This window comes from Psammomys obesus, unplaced genomic scaffold, assembly GCF_907164565.1.
Source record: "Psammomys obesus unplaced genomic scaffold, mPsaObe1.curated_primary_1811, whole genome shotgun sequence".
Classification (NCBI taxonomy): Eukaryota; Metazoa; Chordata; class Mammalia; order Rodentia; family Muridae; genus Psammomys; species Psammomys obesus.
The window spans coordinates 660,872-683,222 of NW_026590061.1; the positions used below are offsets into that span (position 1 = coordinate 660,872).

At 43.9% G+C, this 22,351-nt stretch overlaps 1 protein-coding gene across 2 annotated transcripts in view; it reads left to right on the plus strand.

Moving 5' to 3' along the window:
• The window catches only part of Sinhcaf (SIN3-HDAC complex associated factor), a 21,980-nt gene extending 1,099 nt beyond the window's left edge, over window positions 1-20,881 (plus strand). For both annotated transcript variants that reach the window (XM_055605683.1, XM_055605684.1), the window contains exons 2-6: window positions 12,133-12,279; window positions 13,580-13,679; window positions 15,127-15,253; window positions 17,201-17,351; window positions 20,068-20,881. In XM_055605683.1, the coding sequence (XP_055461658.1) occupies window positions 12,152-12,279; window positions 13,580-13,679; window positions 15,127-15,253; window positions 17,201-17,351; window positions 20,068-20,227 (666 nt within the window). In that variant the 5' untranslated portion in view covers window positions 12,133-12,151 and the 3' untranslated portion in view covers window positions 20,228-20,881. The remainder of the gene's footprint in view (window positions 1-12,132; window positions 12,280-13,579; window positions 13,680-15,126; window positions 15,254-17,200; window positions 17,352-20,067) is intronic.
• Window positions 20,882-22,351: the final 1,470 nt, after the last annotated feature.

Consider the following 22,351-nt stretch of genomic DNA (forward strand, 5'->3'; position numbering starts at 1 on the left):
GAGGGCGCGCGGGCGGAGCGGCGGCCGCACGCGGCGGCTTCGGGGCCGGGGGCGCGGGGGTGCGGGCCGCCTTTGTGTGTTTGCACGTGGGGCGCTCGGCGAGGCGCGGGCGGCGGGGCGGCTCTGGCCGGCGGTGCAGCGCGCCCCGGGAACGAGCTCCCCGGCCGCCCCTCGTTCGTCTCCTCACCTTTCCTCGCTGCAGGTGGAGAAGGACGGCGGGACCCGACGCGCGCCGGGCCCTCCATGTTAGCAGTGCGCTCCAAGTAGGCGCTTCGCCCTCCTGGTGTCCTGGAGAAGGCGCGGGCGACTTTTGCCTTCGCTTAGGAAGAGAGGGACGTGAAGCTTGTTTGAGCGGTGTGCTGAAAGCACCTGCGTTTGGGCTGAAGTTTGGCAGACTTAATTTGTACTGAACTGTGCCGCAAAGCTGAACACGAAAGTCAGGGATTCTTTTCTGTAAGGCGGTCAGATGATTTGGAGGATGTCTCGTGTTTCACTCTGAGGTACGCAGGGCTCAGATAAGTTTCAGAGATGACCTTGAGAATACCTGCGTTTGGGGAGTAGTGCCAGTCAGAGATAAAGGATGCTGGGAGAAGCTTCTAGAGTATGACACTGTTAGGGAGCCCTTGCTGGCTTCCCAGTTCCTGGGAACTGGGCTTGACCTTCGAGCTACCCCTCTTAGACTTTTCAAGCTAACTTTTTTGGTATGTGGCTCCAGGCATAGCTCAAAAATAGGCTGGTTTGACACATGGATGCCCCTTTGGTATTTGGGGTTTGCTTGTAGTCTAGACACCCAGCCAGTTGCTTCTCTCCCCATTTCTCCTGTGTTTCAGTTAGAATCTAGGTGTGGTCTTGGCTGGGAAATAATATCCTAGATGCTTTGCCCTCTTGCACCATACAAATTGAAATCCGTTTTTTCCTGTTTGTTTGGTTACTAGAGAACATTCCTTTCGAGTTTTGGTTGACCAAGTTAGAAATACTGAAAGGGAAGCTGTCTTGGTGGTGGTTTCTTTTGAAGTGAATAGAGAGTCGGTGAAGAAAATGAAAAACCCTGCATGTTATAACCTTGGTTTTCCTTTAGGTGACTCCAGGGACACGTGAAAAGGTACTTTGCAAACATTTTTTTTTTAAGTATTAGACTAGTTACTGCAAGACTTGAGCATTCTAAGGTCTACACATACCAAGTAGAACTATATGATTCTGTTCTTCGAATCAAATGATGTTTGAAGAGACCTTAATGAGTTAAGAAAAAAAGGAAGGCAAGGGCTTCACTGCTTTCTTGTGCTATTTTTGTGATGGTTGGAGATTTTAAAGAGTGTGTGTATCTTTGTACATGAGGCCAGAGAACTACTTGAGAGTTGGCTCTCTCCATCACATGAGTTTGGGGATCCGTTCAGGTAGGTGGTCAGGCTTTGTTGGCTGAGTCATCTTGGCAGCCCTAAACTTGCTTTGCTTGTTGTGAACCCCAGGGTATAGCACCTGTTAGATGAGTGTACCAGTATGCTACCTCCACAGCTATAAGATAACACCCCCACCCCCTCCACACACACAGGGCTTTCTCTGTGTGGCCCTGACTCTTCTACAACTTAATCTTTTATAGACCAGACTGGCCTTGAACTCTTGCCTCTGTCTTCAAGTGCTGTGCCACCACCAGCTGGCTAAAATAAACTTTTAAATGCAAAAATCTTATTTTTTTTAAAGATTTTTTTTAATGTGCATTGGCATTTTGCCTGCGAGTATGTATGGGTGAGGGTGCCAGATTCCCTGGAACTGGAGTACAGACATTTTGTGGGCTGCCATGTGGGTGCTGGGATTTGAACCTGGGTCCTGTGACGGTACCACTCAAGGCTGAGCCATCTCTCCAACCCCAGTGGGAAGGTCTTAAGCGAAATGTCTATGGGCTGAGGACAGTCAATTTTCCATACAGAACCCAAAGCAGCTTCCTTAGAGATATGTCACCTGGGCTGTAGCGTGCTTTGTTTGCTGCTCTTCCTACAGACCTGATGATACAGGATCCCAGGATAGAGCCACCTGAAACTCAAGCTTCAGGGCATCCAGAGCCCTCTCCTGGCCTTTTTGGGCACCTTCAAACTTGCACCAGAGTTGATACACATACACATAATTACAAATAAAATCTTTTTAGGGTTTGAGCCATCTCCCCAGCGCCCCAAAACAATTATTTCTAAACATCCTTTTTCCCCCTCTGGAGATGGTAAGACTGATTAACTGGTTTGAAGCACAGTGTAAGTTCAGAATGCCTAGGATTGGGGCCCTTCATTCCAGCACTTAGGCAGAGGCAACAGTCTGGCCAGGGCTACACAGAGAGGCCCTATCTCAGACAAAAGAAGAAAAGAGTGCCTAGGATGGGAAGCTGCAATAACATTTACTGCAACCCTACTGCACAGGGTTGAAAACTGAAATGCGGGCAGAAAGGGGCCACCGGAGCAGTCCTCAGGGCTGGGAAGTAGACCTCTTACAGAACACAGCACTAAAGCTTGGCTCAGTTACCTTGCCCAGAGAAACAGTAAATGCTGAATGGAAAGAGTGGGTGTTTCACCCTTCCCCCACCATCAGAAACCAGTTCTGGGAAGACGAAGCCCTCAACTTCTGTTTGTCGTTCCCGATCTGATTCAGCCATTTTACACCAAAAAGTCCGGTGAAGACCTAGTTAGGAAATGCCACTACTTTGTTCCTGGTTGCTCTGCAGCGCTGCCCTGAGAGCCCTGCACTTTTAAGTTTCTGCAGATTTAAGTAGGAAATTCATGGTTGTCTTTCCAGTTCTCAATTTTCTTTTCTTTTAAATTGTTTCTGCAACGAAGAATTCTAGTATTGTAGGAATAATCTAAAGATCTAGTCCAAAAAAGAAAGGCATTTGTTTCCAAGGTGAGAAAGCTTTCTTTTGCCACCAGAAACACAAAGGTCATAGGTAGTTTCTATTACAGATATATTTTGTTCTATTACAAATTTGAAACCTGAGCTAAAATAATTCCTTTCTGGTTGTGTATTTTGTTTTCATCTGTTATAAGTTGATTGGGTTTGACATTTTTATTTGGTTAATGTTAACGATTGCTGGATAGAAATAGTTCTAATTGTGTGGCTCATTTCTTTTAATTGCTCCCTCTTGAAATAAGAATGAAATATTTTTCTGCTGTTTATTATGAAAATTGTTATTGGTAATTTTTTTGGCTTTCATTTTCTGGAAATCTTTTTATTACATTACAGAAGCCCACAGATTAAATATTAAGGAAAAAACTACTTTTGAAAACTTACTTTTCTTTTCACTTATTTCATATGTGTAAGTGTTTTACCTGCATATATGAATGTGCACCAGGTGTATCTGCAGAGGCCAGAAGATGATGTCCGCTAGAATCGGACTTAATAGATGGTTGTGAGCTGACATGTGGAATGTCAGCTAGGAATTGAACCTGGGTCCTCTGGAAGAGCAACAAGTGCTTTAAACTGTCATGTCTGCAGTTGTCACATATATATGTATATATATGTGTGTATATATATTTAATTACTATATTCTTTCTCCAATTATTATATTCTTTCTGCCTGCCCTTTACGTTCATCTTTGCTATCCTGCTTTGTTGGTAGTAAGCAGATGTCCATTTCTCTGTGTAGAATTGGTACCTGGCTGCAATGACTTCTTGTCCTGCCAGGGTTAACTTATTGTTGTTGTTTTTTGTTTATCGAGACAGGGTTTCTCTGCAGAGTTCTGGCTGTTCTGAAACTTGCTCTGTAGACCAGGCTGGACTCAAACTCAGATCAACCTGCCTCTGTATCCTGAGTGCTGGGATTAAAGGCGAGTGCCACAGCAACCAGCCAAGGGTTACCTCAGTAAAGATGGGAGCGAAATCTTGTTTTTTAGGTATTTTAGTAACTGAACATTGTGGCTCAGGCCTGTAATCCAGCACCTGGAGAGGTACAGGCAGGAGAAACAGGAGTTTGAGGACATTTCAGTTTTGTGGTGAGTTCAGGGCCTCCTGGACTTGTGCCTCTCTCAGAAGAATAAAACTGAGTTGATTGGGGAAGGCAGAGAGAGGCAAATCTTGAGTTAAAGGCCAGCCTGATCTACATAGTTCCAGAATGGGCAGGGCTACACAGAGAAACCCTATTTCAAGACAAAACAAAACAAACAAAACCACTAAGATTGCAATGATGAGGGCCGGGAGAGGAGGCTCAGAGTCAGGTGCACTTGTAATTTTAGAGGCTCCGTGTTCGGATCTCATAGCATGTGTCACAGCTGCCTGGAAGCAACGTCATCCCCACAGAGATGCTCTCTCCTGATTCCACTGTTACCCACAGACATGAGTGCACACAATGTGTAGAGACTTAACACACTGTAAAAGAATAAAGACTTGGAAATGTTTGTGAATAAGCTTCTCTGGGTGAGGGGTAGAAAGGAGGCTATCTCCCACAGAAATATCAGCCTGAGTGCTAGAGTGGCTAGTTTATCAGATCTCATTTGGTCCTCCTGCAATACCAGTATTACAAGGTGGGAGCAGCTGGTAGGCAGGGCTAGATCTGAAAAGCTTTGAATTCCTTGCCCTTAGCCTGCAGCCGGAGTTGGTGCCTGGAAGGATGATTAATACTTGAGCTGTAGATGATAACCAAGAAGGAAAGCAAGCAGCAGAGCATCAAAGGACCTTTATGAGAGGTGATGGAGGGCTGCGCAGAGTGTGAGAAGGGAGAAGTCAGTTAATTCTTTTCAGATTTTTTCCCCCTGTAGCTATGGATCATAACTAAAGACGCTAGACACTGAAGAAGATACTTGGAGGGACAGTATTACCGTCAGCTTGGAGCATTAAAGATTAGAATGCTTTGGTGGTCACTTGGCAGTATTGCTCTCCAGAGCAAAAGGAAGAGATCAGGTCGGGGTGTGGATGTTGGGAGTATTCCCTCAGAGTTGCCCAGTGGTGGAAGAGAGAGCGCTGGCATTAGAACAAAATGTCAGTTGAGGGAGGAGTGTAGCTTAGTGTTTGCAGGCCTGGCTCCATCCTTACTACCATAAAAACAGCTGTCAGGTGCTGGCCCTGGTGTGGGTGGGTGATGTTCAAGAGTTGGGGTTTAGCCCAATTTTAAGTAAAGGTCAGGAAGATTCCTGACGTTTGAGTCAGGTGTCTGCCAAAAGTTTGTTTGAGTAATGTGTAGATCTTAACAAATTCAAGTGTGCCCTGGTATTTTCATACACTTGTTTTCCAGTGTCTTTGGCAAAGAAGTGTGATTTCACCTTACTACTGGAGGGCCAGTAAAATAAGAAGCAAGTTTTTGGTTTCTGTTTAAGACAGTGTTTCTCTGTGTACCTTGGCCGTCCTGGAACCCACTCTGTTTACCTGGATGGCCTTGAACTCAGATCAGCCTGCTTCTGCCTCTTGAGTGCTGGGAGCAAAGGCCTGTGCTACCAACCATGCTTGACTAGAAGCAAATTATGTCTAAGTGTTTGCATTTGGGTGTGTGCACACGGATGCAGGGACCTGTGGAAGCCTTCCAGTGGAAGAGCAGCACTGAGCCTGCTCTCCAGCTTCCCTACAAGCAATTTCTTAACTTAATGTTTAGAAGCACTGTAGAGGAATTTTAATTTAGAACATGGCTGCTTTGGCAAGAAATCACATCCAGAGACCTAGGTCTGTGTGATCTGGCTGGAATGCAGACATGTCTTTAATCCAGGAGACAGAGGCAAGCAGATCTGAGTTGGAGGCCAGCCTGGTGTAGAGCAGGTTTCAGGTAAAGAAAAGCTTAGGTCCAGGTGTGGTGGTGCACACCGTTAATCCCACACAATGGAGGCAAAGTTTGTAGAAGGAAGCACCCATGTTTGAAAGTGATGTCTAACTGAGTGGCAGAAACAGTGACAAACCGGAGAAAGGCTTCACAGGATAGGATACGCCCAACTCTCGAGAGAGAAAAGGGAAGCTACTTAAAGGGCAACCCAGAGAGAGGAGGCAGTTTTCACAGAAGTTGAATGTGAGAACAAGCCAGACAAAGGTGAGGACAGAACGATCCAGAGAATGGGAAGGAGGCAGAAGGTTAGAAGAGAATGATGGAATTAGTTTGAGGCCAAGCAGAGCAATTCAGAGGCTGAGAGAAGAGCCAGATAGAAGTTTGAACCAGATCTCAGTAAGCACAAGAAAAGGTAAGCTTATCAAAAAGTCTAAGAGGCTGAAAATGTTCTAGGCCCAGGTTAGATTGTAGGGAGGCTAGAAGCTTCCAGGATTAGGCCTAGGTTAGGAGGTGGAGGCAGTAAGACAACTGTTAGATCAAGGGGGATTAAAGTTTCTTTTATAAAGCAGTAGATACCTTTTCACCGCTGGTAACTACCTCTTCCAAACAGACAGACTTCAGCCCTTCCCACATCACTGTTAATGTGGAATTGGGTAGGCCAGTGATTTTCCCTTTGTTATACAGCTGGGCAGACCTACATATATATAATCTAAACTTCAGAGGCCTGGGTTTATGAGTTAATTTTTTTTAGATTTTATTTTATGTATGAGTGTTCTATCTGAAGAGAGCGTCAGATTGCAGTATAGATGGTTGGGAGCCACTATGTGGTTGCTGTAAATTGAACTCAGGACCTCTGGAGGAGCAGGCAGTGCTCTTATCTGCTGAGCCATTTTTCCAGCCTGTGATTTAATTTTTAACCTGTAGTGTCTTAGTAGAACGCTTGTTTTTGAGTTTGGACCCCTTTCCCACAAGGTGAGATTTAGACTGCCAAATGCTGCAACTACAGTTAAATGCCCCGCACATAACTTTCTCAGAAATATGGTATGTGTTTGGAGCTCTACATCCTCTACTCAGCTTCCAGCAAATTAAAATTCATCTCTTTTTAAGTGTTGGAAGCTCTAATACAGGGGAGTATGCAGGTGTTTAGAACAAGGGGAGGAGACAGTTCTGCCCTGTTGCTCTCCAGCCAAGTGGGAGAAACAGTCTTTTGTTGCCCCCTTCTGAAGTGCTGCTGCAGTTATACTCTGTTCCTTGGGTCCTGTGAGCATGTGAAATAGCTCACAGTTGATTCAAATGCTGGTGTTACCAGTTGCAGCTAATGAGGGATCCCTGTATCGTGTCACCAGTGGCTTTTCATGGTCACTTTCCCTTTCTGTCTTTACTTGGCTTTAGATTTTTCTTCGTTCTTTTGCTTTGTGGGCCGCTGCTTTGCAAAGGTATCCTCATTCTGCCGAGTGCTGTAGTATCTGCAGTGGGGTGGATGTCCAATGGGTAGGTGTTTCGCTTTTAAGGAATTATTCAAGCTCTGCATTTTCAGGTTCTTGAGGTGAGTGAAGGTGTGAGAACTGGGTGGTGTGGAGCCTTGGTTAAGAATGGGTAGCTGTGGGAGAGAAAGGGAGCCTTCCCTAGAAGATACCACTGTTTTCGATGAGCTTTATTATTGACGGATAAACTTACGACGAATAAACTTAAATTTAGGACAGGGTTTCTCTGTGTCGTCTTGGCTGTCCTGGACTAACGTTGTAGACCAGGCTGGCCTCAAACTCAGATCTACCTGCCTCTGCCTCCTGGAGTGCTGGGCTTACAGGCATGCGCCACCACGCCTAACTTCCATGAGTTTTTAAAATTGAAAGTGTATTGCCATGTGCAGCAGGCTCCAGCATAACACTTTGTTGTAGCTATAGACAGGAACCCAGATATTTAAGCCAACTGGAAACTGGTCACTGTGTCATGTGGCCATCTTTTTACTGCATTTCTTGATTCTGCCTGTGCTGGAAGCAGGGAGGGCACCTACCCCAGGCTCTAGCTCTTCTCTCTCTTTCTGCTTGGAGCCTTGGGCTGTTTTCAGAGGCTTCTTGTTGCCTCCTTTGTGACTGGACATGCTGCCTGCTCCCTTTCCCCACACCCTGATCCTTTGTTTTGTTTTTTGAGACACCAATAAAGGTGAGCATAGAAAAAATGCCTTTTGTTTCCTGAGTGTTTTGCCTGCATGTGTGTCTGTGTGCCACATGTTTTTCTTGTACCCAGAGAGGCCAAGAGGGCGTTAGATCCCCTAGAGCTGCAGTTACAAGATGGTCGTGAGCCGCCGTGTTCAGAATTGAACCTGTGTCGTCTAGCAACAAGTGCACTTAACTGCTGAGCTTTTTTTTCCTCCAGCCTCTTTTCTCCTTTTGTTTGTTTTGACTCCCTGAAGCCCTGGCTGTTGTAGACCAGGCTGGCCTCAAACTCGCAGAGACTGCCTCTGGAGTGTTGGGATAAAAGACTCCCATCACTACTGCCCAGCTTCTAGCCTTTTTCTTACTTTGCATAGGATCGCATGTAGTCCAGGCTAGCTTGGAACTCCCTGTGTGTATGCGGCAGCAGTAATTCTGCCTCAGCATTCTAATGCTGGAGTATAGGCATGGTCCACACACTTAGTCATAAGATTATGTGTGGGTAGGGGCTGTGCTATGCACATGGTTGTGTAGTGGAGGCCAGAAGAGCTTTGGGTCCCTTGGAGCAGAGATTACAGGAGGTTATGAGCCCACTCTGTGGCTGCTGGGAACAAAAGTGGTAGTCTTGGCCATCACTCCAGCTCAGCCCTCAGGCTTTCATATGGGAGGTTAACTCACCTTTCTGTTCTAACTGTATTTATGATTTTATTTATTGAACGTAGTGTTTATAGCTACTCATCTTCTGTAATTTTACCAGCTATTCACTTTGCAGCAAAATAGCCATACTTTGACATCAGTGTTAACAGGCTATTTATACAAGGAAGTTGTAGGAAGGGGTGTGTATGTTGAATGGATATGTTATTACATATTAACTGTTTATTGTGGATGATAAATTGAGAAATCATAGCCTGTGGTTTCTGGTTTGCTTGCATTTATGACTTTGAGATGCAATTTCCATGTCATAAAATTTAGTTTTGCTATGTATGCAGTTCTATGGTTTTAGAGACTGTCCCTCATCACCATCTATAACTTTAGAAAATTACAATTTTTATCAGTATTTTAATTCCTTTTGGATTTCTTACTTTGTTTCTAAGTTGTATTTTTCTCTGTCCCTCAGACATGGATGAGATTGTGTGTGGTTTGCCCTTCACGGGACTGACCCTCAATTGTGAAGCAGGTGTTTGCCTCTGGTGAAGAATGGTGTGGAGAGAGTACCTGCCAGTACAGATAAGATGCAAAGCTGACCAAGTTATTGGAACAAGTGAGACCATTCCACAGGCACCACTACTCAGAAGTAAAGAAAGCCACCAGATTATTTGAAGTACCAGAAATCTCCAAATTAAAACCAAGCCATGCCAGACCCACTTACCCCCTCAGATCTAACCTCATTTAGAGTGTGTCTGACCTCACTCTAGGCTTTGCTAGAGGTTTTAAAATTCTTTTAAAGGGTTATTATTTATACAGTACTGTGTGCATGTAGACCTGCACACCAGAAGAGGGCACTAGATCTCACTGTAGATGGTTGTCGGCCACCATGTGGCTGCTGGGAATTGAACTCAGGACCTTTGAAAGAGCAGACAGTGCGTTTAATAACTGAGCCATCTCTCCAGCCCCCCATTTATGTCCAATATTTTGAACATAAATGATTCCTTAGATTTTATGAAAATGTTTAGAGTTAATTTCAGGTCTCTCAGACCTCGGTGCTTGAGTACAAACCACTATTGACCTGGGCTCCTGTGAACAGGTCGCAATGAACACCCCATACATTTGCTGCAGATTCCCAGGTGCCTCTTCAGGGCGGGTAAGAGCTCAGGAAAGGGTTAAGTACCATCCAGTGAGACAGCTTGGTTGCTTCATTTCTCACAGCACTGTTTAGAAGAGGATGGACCCGTTTCTGCTCTCACCAACCCTTGTTCAGGGAAAGGCCACAGGAATGTGGTGGACTGTTACAGGCCCTGTTAAGAGTCTTGACAGGGCTGGTGGGTTACTTTTGTGTCTGTCCTCACTAAGAAAGTTAACTGATTGACAATGACTGTTTAAAATAAACGCCTCGCTGGTGAGCAGTGGCCATAGCATTTCTTCACAGCTTGTCAGTGTGGTAAATGGACCAAGCTGGCTTCTTCGCATATTCAGTCTTGAAGGCTAGCCTCACAGCATAGAGACAGTCTGAGTGCCCTGTAGGTTTGGCGTGGTGCTGGGGGAGGAAGGAGACTGCAGGTAGAGTTTGGAGCCTTGCTGTGTGTACTTCCTTTGTCCTTGCTCAGGAGGAGGCTGGAGTTTCCCAGCGCTATTGATGATTGTAAGAGGAACTGCAGACTTTTGACCTTGATAGCAAGGGTGTTTAGAGAAGAAACAAATATACACATTCAAGAACCACATTGTCTAGGTTGAGTCTGTCACTTGATACTGTTTTGGCTAAAGTGCTGTGACTATTTGCATGGGAGGACATTTTCTTTAAGTTTTCCTGTGAGTTCAGTTTTTTAAGTCTCATCGCAAGTCTCATTTCTTAGCTTTTAAAAAATTATGTAGAGTATTCTCATTTTTGTTTTACTCTAATGATCTGGCTACTGTGTTTTTCTGTAAGTCAGTATTTTCAAACTTACTTCAGTCTCACAATGACGCTCATGCTGCTTCTGAGCCCCTTGGGTTGTACCTCACTGGCCCACTGAACAGCTCTGCACTGACCCTGACATGAAACCTTGTTGCCTCTGTTTATCTATAAAGTAACACAAGGATGGTTGTAAATTCAGCACTGTCTGTACAAAGGGAACTGAATGTTTTCTTGCTTGGTCTGATGCTATGTGATGATTGGTGGTCGGGTACACACATCCTCTGCCTGCTTGGTCCATTGGGGTTTACGTTCCTGTGTTTAGTGTTCCTCCACCCACCCTTTTCTAATGGGCTTGCTTGCCAGACCAGGCTGGCCTTGAACTCATAGCAGTCCTTGTTCCTCAGATTCCCTAGTGCTGGGGTTATAAGTGTTGCACCACACACTGATCTGGTGAACTTGGCCATATGTGGCTCTCTGTGGCCCAAGTGTAAAGGCAGTTTTTGTTTTCCTTAGTGTGAGGAATTTGACTTGAGTGCATGAACATCATTTCTTAGCCTAAGCTTGGATTTCTGTGATTTTCATAGCCCCCTTTCAGCTAAATGTGGCTGTATAGAACTTCCTGTTTATCAAAGAGAGCACCCTCTGTGGAGCCACAGTGCAGAGGTCGATGCGTGTGGCCATCTAAGTATTCATAGTGAATGCCCACACTCGCCCAGCGGGGAATTGCGTTAATGCAGAAGTACAAAATAACAAGATTTGTCTTTGTCTTTGTTCTTTTGAGACAGGGTTTCTCTGTAAAAGCCCAGGCTATTCTGGAACTCTTGTAGACCAGGCTTGCCTCAAACTCACAGAAATTGGCATGTGACACCGTGACAGGCTCAATACCAAGATGGTTATAATAACTAAAGATATAGGCACTTTCTTAATGGCATGCGGATGTGTGAAAAGACACAGTAAAGAAACTGCCAACATGACCACTCATGGTATGGTTAGAAGCATCTGGAAGAGTCCAGATCAGAGAGAGAAAGAAGTAGACTGAACATGGCCAGGGAGACTAACCATTGTTGGAGACTAAGGAGAGCATGGAACAGTGAGAGTGGCTGGGTTATGAGAAGGGTGAGGGCTGGGGGGGAGCAGGACTTGAGCCGGAGGGAGCTTAGGGTAAAGGATAAAAGGGCCTAGTATGGGGGCTGGAGAGATGGCTCAGAGGTTAAGAACACTTTCTGTTCTTCCAAAGGTCCTGAGTTCAATTCCCAGTCAACCACATGGTGGCTCAGAACCATCTATAGTAAGATCTGGTGTTCAGGCAGAATGTTGTATAAATAATAAATCTTTAAAAAAATAAAATAAAAGGGCCTAGTATGGAGTTTGAAAGGTTGAGCAGGAGTGGGTGACAATGGGGCCCTGGAGCCCAGCATGGGCTGTACTAGGTTGATAGGTGCAGGGTACCATATGTCTCTTGAGGATGTGATACAGTTAGCTGATAATGCTGTCCCGCATTTGCAGAAGAAGCCAGTGGGGCTGTGGATGTCTCTTAGTGGGCCATGCTTTTCTGTGTTCTGTATGGCCCTGTACTGCATGGAGTTATGGTGGAGCTCTTCTCTAGCTTGTTGGATGTGGTTATAAAATTCTCTGTGCTGGGTAGGGTGGAGCAAAAGAGAGTCCTTGTGTGGTTTCTTATTCTTACCCTCCGTCCCCTTCTCTTTACAGCTATTGCCCAGAGGAGAAGATGTTTGGTTTTCACAAACCGAAGATGTACCGGAGCATAGAGGGCTGCTGTATCTGCAGGGCCAAGTCCTCCAGCTCCCGGTTCACAGACAGCAAGCGCTACGAAAAGGACTTCCAGAGCTGCTTTGGGTAAGATGAGTTATGTTCCATTCTCAAGGGAAAAAATAGTCAAAGATCTGGGGAATACTTCCGATGCAAGGCAACGGGAGCAGTGTGCTAATTATGTATGTATAGATATTTTTATTATGAATTTAACATATAATAAAAATTTTATATATATATACACACACACACACACATACACACACACACACACACACACACACACACACACACACACTCACTATATTTTCTTTGTTTTTTTGAAACAGGGTTTCTCTGTGTAGCTTTAACTGCCCTGGAGCTCACTCTGTAGACTTGGCTGGCCTTGAACTGACCAATCCACCTGACTCTGCTGCCTCCTAAGTGCTGGGATTAAAGGCGTGTGCCACCACTGCCCAGCTGAGTAATAATTAAAATCACTAGTTTTCTAGTTGTGAAGCCCATTATGGTTTCACTTGGGCAAACCTTTTTTGTTCTTACTTAAGTAGGATGTTTAAGTGAATTTTAAAAATGTATCCTTATTTTCTGACCAGTAGTGTTCCTCTGTTGTTTCTGCATTGTCTCTGTAAACACGGAGTTACATTTTAACTAGCTGAGGAGGACTATAGCAATATACCTAATATTCTGCCCTGAAAGTAGCAGGTATGCTAACTTTCCAACAGCTAGATACCTGGATAAAATAAAATACTTGAATGTTGAGCCATTTCCCATGGTAGAGGATAGTATACCTGAGAGGGAATGTGCACCCATGCATTGGCATAAAAGAGACATTGATTTTGGTTGATTGCATATGCACTTTTTTCTTTTGGTTTTGATTTGATTTTGTTTGCTTGCTTTTCAGTATAGCCCTGGCTGCCTGGAACTTGCTCTGTAGACCAGGCTGGTCTCCAACTCAGATCTGCTACCTCTGCCTCCTGAGTGCTGGGATTAAGGGCGTGCACCACCACACTTGTTCCCTTAGGAGCTAATGTTTTGATTGAAAATTTCATATCTATGTACTCTTGATCAAATCTGTCCTTATGAACCCAGTGAGGGGCCCGGGAATTCTGGTGTATGCCTTTAATCACAGTGTTCTGGTGGAAGAGACAGGCAGATTCTGTGGGGCCACACCAGTCCACAGATGGGAGTTCCAGGACAGCCGAAGGCGTGGAGTGAGGAGATAAATGAAATGCATAGGTTTTAAAATTCTGGTAAACAATGGAATAGATCATGTTCAGATAGTCAAACTGCATTTATGAGCCATAAATGGGTGTGTTTTTCTCCAAGAGAAGTGTCTACACGAGTCCTCGGGAGAGAAAAGCATGATAACATTTTGTTTTCCTGTCAGGTTGCATGAGACTCGCTCAGGAGACATCTGCAATGCCTGTGTGCTGCTTGTGAAAAGATGGAAGAAGTTGCCAGCAGGATCAAAAAAAAACTGGAACCATGTTAGTTCTTTTTCTATATTAAAATAACAGTAACCTCACCACCCCAACCTAGGAAATTCTGTATCATTAGCATAGAAAAGGCTAAAAGAATAAAGAAGAATACTTGTATAGCATTTCCTGGACTAGTAATTCCCAGAGTTAGACAAGGGTCCTTTTTCACACCTTTAAGAATGGTCTGTGCTTTGAACTCTTGGGCATATGGATTTAATGTTTTTGTGTGTTGTGTTTACTGCTTACTAGTTGTAGGCTTCTGGAGGGTTACAGAGCTTTTCACTGTCCTTAGAGCTACTTTGGGGTCTGAATAAGATGCCGCATCTAAAACAAAAAGCTGGATGTATTCGGTCTGTGTTTACGCTGAGATTAGGTCAGCAGTGTGGATGTGAATTTACCTTTGTCACTAGAATTTTCATAATATATATTTTTAGATCTACTTGTATTTTTAAGAATTATGTTTTTCTGTGTTCCACCTGTATGAGTTACCGGAAGGGAATGTTGGAGCTCTTGTGAACTGCCTGGCATGGTTGCTGGGTATGGCGCTGGAGCCTGCTGGAAAAGCAGTCCCCTCATAATACACCTTAGATGATCTGAGCAACACTTTTGGTTTTTATTTTTCCAAGATGTTTTTACTTCTACTGTCTTGACTGTCTGCATGTCTGTGTGCACCACATGTCCGTGGTACCTGCAGGGGCCAAAAGAGAGCGTCGAGTGCCCTGGTGCTCTAGTTAGGTGAATGCTGTGAACCAGCCACTTCTGTAAGAGCAGCAAGTACTTTTCATCCCTTTGCCATGTCTGTATCCCACAGTCCCTTTTGTTTTTTGGTGCTAGCAGTCGGAACATGTTAGACTAAAGGACTAAAGCTGTGGGGCTCAGTGTCCCCTAGTCTAGAGTTTTGTTACTCTTTTATGATAGCTGGCTTTTCATGTGGTTGTTTTGTTTCTTGCTTTGTTAAGACAAAGTCTGTAGCCCTCACTAGACTCAAGCTCCCAGTGTGGCAGGGGACATCTTTGACCTTGTGATTCCCCTATCCCTTAGGTACCAGGATGACAGGTATGAGCCACCATCTCTGGCCAGCATTTATGAAATTTACATTACATATAATTGCCTAAATGGACTGGTGCTGTCCTTTGATAGTGTTTTATTATCATAGTAGGTTTCTTATGGACCCATTGGTATGTAAACTTTTCCTTAGTGGCTCCTTTGAGAAAATCTCAACTGTGATATTTGAAGGTGAGGACAACCTTTTTACATTACCATGCCAAACAAGGGAGAGAACAATGCTCCTCTGCTGATAAAACTTAGGGATTAGCATCCAGAATGGTCTTAGCAGAGTTTATTCCTTTGTCATGAAACAGATAACTGTGCCCATGAATGCTCAGATATAGTATAAGACTGGTTCTTTGGTGAGCATGGGCCTAAATGGTATTAAATATTCAGTATTTTCTTCCAGGTGGTAGATGCAAGAGCAGGACCCAGTCTAAAGACAACACTGAAACCAAAGAAAGTGAAAACTCTGTCTGGAAACCGGATGAAAAGCAACCAGATCAGTAAACTGCAGAAGGAGTTTAAACGTCACAGTGAGTTTGCTGTGGAACACACTGAGAGTGATGTTTTAGTGGGTTTTTTGTTTGCTTTTTGGACTGTGCTGTTTTACGTATGTGTGAATCCATTTTTTTTTTCCCTTATTGTCTACTAAGTACTGAGATAGTCCGCTTCCTGTTTTGGAGTCTCAGCCCTTGGAAAGCACTATTGACTTGGTGCCTGTTCTTACAAATAGGACTCTGATTTTGGCATCTTAAAGTAACTAAAGGGGCTTGTTGCAGAAAGATTTGGAGTCAGGCCTCAGCACCCACATAAAAGCTGGGTGGAGGCTTGCAAGGTGCTGCCTAGGCCTGGCAGTCAAGAGCTCTGACCCCCAGGACCACATGAAGAAGGCCAGAGCCATTCCCAGAAGTTGTCTTCCACGTGTGCACTCCACAGTGCACACACACAGGTACAACAGAGAGCTGGGCAGACGTGTTTGCCTGTACTCAAGTACTCAAGGGCCAGAGATCAGGGACCCCTGGGACAAGGTGGCTAGCAGGGTTCAGGAAAGTCTGAACAAGTCCATGGATAAAACAGCATATTCCCTCCTTCCCCCGTCTGTTTCTGTCTCACATAGTACTTAAAGTAGGAAGCTGCTTTTTCAGCTGTGCTGAGACTGTCTTTAGGTTTTATACACTAGGATTTCTAGAAGGGAACTTCAGAAATCACAGCTCACTTGGAGAAGAGTAGCTTCTGGCCTTTACGGGGCTAAGACGTGTTGTGAGGGTAGTATGTGAGTGCTGGGTTCATGCTAGGTTTGTGAACTGTCGGAGGAGGTGTGGTTATCTCTGTTCAGTTGAGACTTTGAAAAGGCAAGCGGCTCTTGTCAGTCTGTGAGCCTGCTTCACCCTGAGGTACAACTGCTGGCTTAAACACATGAGTATTTCATAGTAAGAATGTCCTTATTTACAGATGTCCTCACTCACTTTATCCATTTAGTGAGTGAGTTGTACTATAATAAAACAAAAATTGCTGAGTCTTAGGTTCTGAGTCAAAGAAGCCCACGGCTCTGCTTGTTGCCCTCCTGCAGTCATGCAGGTACACGCTGACATTTAAAATGGTTCAGAACCACCAAGCACTTAAAACAGTGAGCCTCCCTCACGTAGGAGCTTTCTGTTGGTGTTCTTGGCAGGTTTAAATAGCCTCTTGGATTTATTCCTTTAATATGTGATAATCTTGATTTTTGTTTTTAGGAGTTAGAAGTTGAATACCATTTATTAAGGTGACTTAGCATACTAGTATCACAAGTGATACTTCATTTTAGGTGTTTAATTTTGTTATTTGTGTAAGCATATATTAAGAAAAACTTATGAGATCTTTGGTTTTGTGAGCTTTTATTTTCTTTTTAATACTAGAGCTCAAACCCAAGGTTTTGTGTATGCCAGGGAAACACATCACTATGAACTGTCCTTGTCCTTGTGAGGCTAGGGAGATGGCTCAGCATGTAGCTGTGCTTGCAGAGGACCAAGGTGCCCAGCAAGCACCCTGACCTGGTGCCTTACAACTAACCCTCTTAACTCCAACTCCAGAGCATCAGGCAGTTTCTGGTCTTCAAGGGTGTATGTACACTCACAAATTTTAAAATAAAGCTCTGGTGTTTAATATCTAGTAATTGTTTCCTTGGGTTAGAGGACTATTCTATCCATGTCCTATCGATGGGACATTTAAGTGGTATTTGCACAGTGTGTGTCCAAGGACTAGAAGGTTTATATATTTCTGGCTTTTATTTCATTTTTATTTCTGGTTTTTTGACATCAGATCTGTAATTAGTTCTGTCTGCACCTGTTATTTTGGGTTGTTTTTTGTTTGTTTGTTTGTTTGCTTGCTTGCTTGCTTTCGCTTTTAAGTGCGTGATGGAAAAATATACTGGCCCAGCTCTAGGCTTGGGAATTGGGCGGGGCAGCACTTGCGTGTGATGAGAATGTCTTCTGCTTTGACAGACTCGGATGCTCACAGTACCACCTCAAGTGCCTCTCCAGCCCAGTCTCCGTGCTACAGCAACCAGTCAGACGACGGCTCAGACACAGAAATGGCGTCCAGCTCTAATAGAACCCCGGTGTTTTCCTTTTTAGATCTTACCTACTGGAAAAGGTAAAAGTGAAAGAAGTCTGTTCACAGTCCCACAGTCTGTCAGTCACTGCCTCAGTGCCTTCTCTATAGCAGTTGAGAATAAAATAGGTGCCAGGAGTGGGAAGTCAGCTTAGCAGAAATTGAGCAGACCTTGGATTATGTATTTTTTTTTCTGTTAAAATTAATGTAAAAATGCATGAAGGTACTTAAAATGTATGTTGATGGAATAGACTAGCTATTCTGAAAGTTCTCACTGGAGTAAGGAGAAGTGGTTAAAAGTCTCTTGATGTCACTAGTAGGTACATGGTTTCCTTTTTGCTTGCTGTGATGAAATACTTGGAAGGTTTTGTTTTAGTTCTCAAGTTCAGGTTACAGTCTCCATCTCAGTGGGGAAGTCACAGCAGTAGAAGCTTGAGAACCAGCTATATCACATCACTGTCAAGAGCAAAGAACCCAGTGTACTTGTGCTCAGCTCATTCTCTATCCTTCCAGTCCAGGCTCAGTGCCACCGCAGCGGACAGGTCCCTTCTCAGTTCTAGATTGTGTCAAGTTGGTGATAGGGAACACTCAGGCCAGATACAAAGGGTGTATGTGGCCAAGGACCAAAAAGAGGCAGTTTTAAAAGAGAAAATATTTTCAAAGAAAGTGTAGACTCCCAAGGACACAGAAAACAGATAAAATGTTTTCTTCAGATGTGCTGAGAACTGTGAAGAACAATGTAGGACTGTCCAGAGAAAATACACTGCTTTCACAGGGACAGCCAAGACACAAAGATGAATCCTTAGAAGCGTGCATGACACAAGCCAGAAGACAGCATATATGTGTTTAGTTGGCCAAGAAAAACATGCTAGCCGTGGTGACCTTTAATCCCAGGATTTGGGATGCAGAGGCTAGCCTGGTCTATATAGTGAGTTCTAGCATAGCCAGGGCTTCACAGAGAAACCCTGTGTAGGGTTCTCAAATTGAAAAGCAAACAAAAGGAAAAAAAAATGAAGAGAGATACTAGAGAGTAATGTGCTCAATCTAAAACTTTATTTTGAAAAAAAAAAAAATACTTTATGAGCCAAGCGTGGTGATTACTATAATTCATTGAGGAAGGAGGATCGTGCGCTTAAGGCAACCCTGAGTTACATACATAGTAAGACCCTGCTTTAAAATCAAACAAATTAAATTGCCTGGAAAATAAATTAGTCTACAAGATAACCCCCAAAGACAAAGAAATCTCGGATTAAGACTGAGGAGTGGCAACGGGTGTGGTGGTGCAGGCCTTTAATCCCAGCACTCAGGGAGGCAGAGGCAGGAGGCCAGCCTGGTCTACAAAGCGTGTCCAGGAAAAACCCTGTCTCCAAAAAAAGAAAAAAAAAAAAAAAAAGATTGAAGGATGGATGAAGTAGTAAATATTGAGGTAGACTTTAAACACCTAAGTGAGCTGGCCGTGGTGGTGTACACCTTTAGTCCTGCCACTTGGGAGGCAGGGGCAGACAGATCTCTAAGTTCCCGCCTCGCCTGTTGTTTAGAGTGAGTTCAGGACATCCAGGGCTACTCAGAAAAGCTGTTACCCTGAGAGCACATTTTTAGTAAGAGCAGGTAGTGCTCTTGGAGAGGACCTGAGCTCAGCTTTCTGGCCTTGCAGCTGCCTATAGCAACACTCTGGGTAATTTATCTCTTGGCCTCATAGAGCACCTTTACACACACAGAGACACACACACATACATGAAAAATAATCAGATGGAGGGAGAAGGCTAATTACGGATTTATTAAAGATGGTAGCAGATTTAAAGTGTGTCCCTGCCTTGCTGACTAAAGAGAACATAATGAGTAGCTAGAATTTGAAAAAGTAACTTACACTGAGTTGAATTGGCTTAAGTTAACCCATATAAAAGATGACAAGATTGGGAAAGTGGAACAGAAAAGGTGAAGTAATAGGAAAGGGTAGGGCTGGCCATATAGGTTCTCTAATATGTTTAAGGACCTATGTTAAATCCATAGCTAGCTATGCCCAGAGCAGAAAGAAAAAGTAGATCATAGTGATAATAGTTTCTGTTACAACAAACACTCAGAGCACACTAATCAAAGACCTCTTACTCCAGCCAGGGAGTATATTCTATACAGGATAAAGTTTAAAAATTAAAGAGGCAGGAAATTTATATCCATCAAAGTACTATAAACAAACCCATATAAATGGAAATGAAAGTATAATATAAATTGGAACATAACTGTGAGCTTAAGGTTAATCCTTGATCTTAGCAGTGGAAAGGCAGAGATAGGATTTCAGGCTTTTTTTTTTAGCTAATGGTGAGCTCCAGGTAAGATGCTGCCTCAGAAAATAAGGTGAGGAGCAATTGAGGAAGACAACTGAGCCTGAGCTCTAGTTTCCACACATAGAGTACCACATGTGGAAGATGATTGCTGCTTTTAGGAAGGAGAGGTAGATTAAGCAGAATTACTTTATAAATACTCTGCTGAGTATCCAAGATTTATAAAGTATGGAAAGCATAAAAATAAAGGGGATCAAAAGGAGATAGAGTAGAAGGAATCTTCGAAGAGCGGGATTTGTTAAAAGATCTAATCAAGAACTGTCTGAAGAGAACAGAAGTGGCAGGACTAGAGTACCCTCGGGGATGAAGGTGGCTCTCTGCTGAGCTTGAGAGCGGGAGGTGGATCCCACATGGCAGGAGGGAAGCAGCCTCAGGAAGGACAGCTTGTAATGGATCTTGTTCTCCACCTTTTCTTCTAGACAGAAGGTCTGTTGTGGGATCATCTACAAGGGCCGCTTTGGCGAAGTCCTCATTGACACGCACCTCTTCAAGCCTTGCTGCAGCAGTAAGAAAGCTGCTGCGGAGAAGCCCGAGGAGCAGAGCCCGGCGCCTCTGCCCATCTCCCCTCAGGAGTGGTGACAGAGGTTCATGCACAGGGGAACAAAGAGCAATTTAAACTTTGAAAAGACCACAAAACAAACTGACCCTCCTATTTTTAACTTGGATAACTGCTATTCTGCCAAAAGACGTTTTCTAGAGTAGTTTTTAATGGGTTACCTCCTTAACCCCCGCCCAGCAAACTGAAGCCAGTCTGTAGCTCACTGCAAGAAAAGAGAACTGTACATAATATTTAAGATGCTGAGTATTTCATAGGAAAGCTGAATGCTGCTGTAAAGTGCTCTTTAAGTCTTTTTTTAATGCCCTCTAATGAATGAAATTAGGGGAATTTCAGGGGACAGAGATGGGATTTGTTGTGTGATAACCCATATGTAGTTTAGTCTTTTCTGTGGAGAGGCAGTGGTTGGGGCATTTTTTTAATGGCTGGCTACATTTGTTTTCCCTCATGATGCTTTGTCATAACTCAGTAGCATGATCTGCCCCTAGTGGTAGTTAAAAATGTAAATGCTAAGGTGTTGCCAAGGTTCTGATGATTCAGACCCGTACTACTGATTATTAAGCAGGACAGATTGAGCTTTCTGCAAATAGCTTGTAGGAGGAAGCAAGTTCTGAACCCACAGGTAGCAATATTGCCTCCCTTATCTCAGTATCTGATAAAAGACTATGTGAATCTTGCGAATCAGAAGCGAGCTCCTGGGGAGGCAATGGGTAGGATGGGCACGCTCACACAGGGATCGTACCAAAGCATCACCACATGGTAGAGAGCACACGTGGCTGGAAACTGCGTAAACAGAATGTGCGAGTCCTGGGGGTGCATGGGCGCAGTCGGTGCTGCTTCAGGCATTTCCTAGAGGGCTTGCAGCATGCAGATAATTGGCTGGTGTTACACGACTGGGATTCACCGAGATCCACTTGATTCAGCTCTAGCTCTGGATTACCTCAGTTGACCTTTGTGGAGGTTTTATCTATAGTTCTTTGCCTTGTCATAACCTTATTAGGGTTTGGGGGTTTTGTTGTTTTCTTGTTTTTCTCTCACTATTTAAAGTGGACTAGTAGAAAAGAATTGTGTGTGGAGGTTACGCCGGTTGGTTGGGCTGGCTTGGAGTTGGGCTTCTGAGCATCAAGAGAGCTGAACGGAGCTCCTCGCCTCTAGATCTGAGTGAGGGCTTCTCGGGAGAACCCAACTCAAGTTGTCTGATCGCCTCTTCTCAAAGTTCAGGAGAAACAATAGAGCCGCTTCAGACCTCACAGGCGTAGGTGGATGTGGCTGCCTTATAATTCTGTCGCTTATGATTATTTTAAAAACTGGATTTTACAGTCTGTTAAGTGTTTCACAGTGAGGAGAGCCACAGTTTGTTTCTTCCTTTTGGGAAAACCTACATAGTGCAAGCCACCACATGCCCAGTGCGTGGCTTGGTTCTCCACAGCCCTTGGTGTGGTAGAGTCCAGCCATTACATTACCATTCTCCTGCTTTACTTTGACATGGGTTTTTTTCTTTTTTTTTTTTTTTTTTTTGTACATTTTGGCTGCAGTATTGGTGGTAGAATATACTTTGATGGATCATCTCTACTTCTGTATTTATTTATTTATTACTGGACCTCGACCACAGCCTTCTCCCCTCCACTCTGCCCGTAGGAAGTACTGTGTGTAGTCATGCACTTTGTATTAATATATTAGACATCTACAGATCGGTTTTGTACTTTTTATACTGTTGGATACTTATAATCAAAACTTTTACTCTAGGGTATTGAATAAATTTAGTCTTACTAGAAAATAAAAGGAGTTCTTTTGTGACTTTGTTTGAAGTGTTGAGGGCCTGGAGAGATGGCTCAGTGGTGAAGAGCGCTGGCTGCTTTTGGGGAGGACCAGGCTGGGTTCCCAGCTTCCACATGGCAGATAAGTAGGTAAGGGTGTGTGCCGCCAAGCCTGACAGTGTGAAGTTTGGTCTTCAGCACAAACGAGGTAGGAAAAAACTGACTCCACAGTTTTCCTCTGACCTCCACACACGTGCTGAAAAGCACTGTAAATTGTTTCCCTCTGTCCTTAGTATGCCTTTATATATGGAATATGTTTCAGGTAGTACATTCTTTTTTTTTTTTTTTTTTTTTTTTTTGTATTTTTTCTTTTTTTCATCTTTTTAAAAA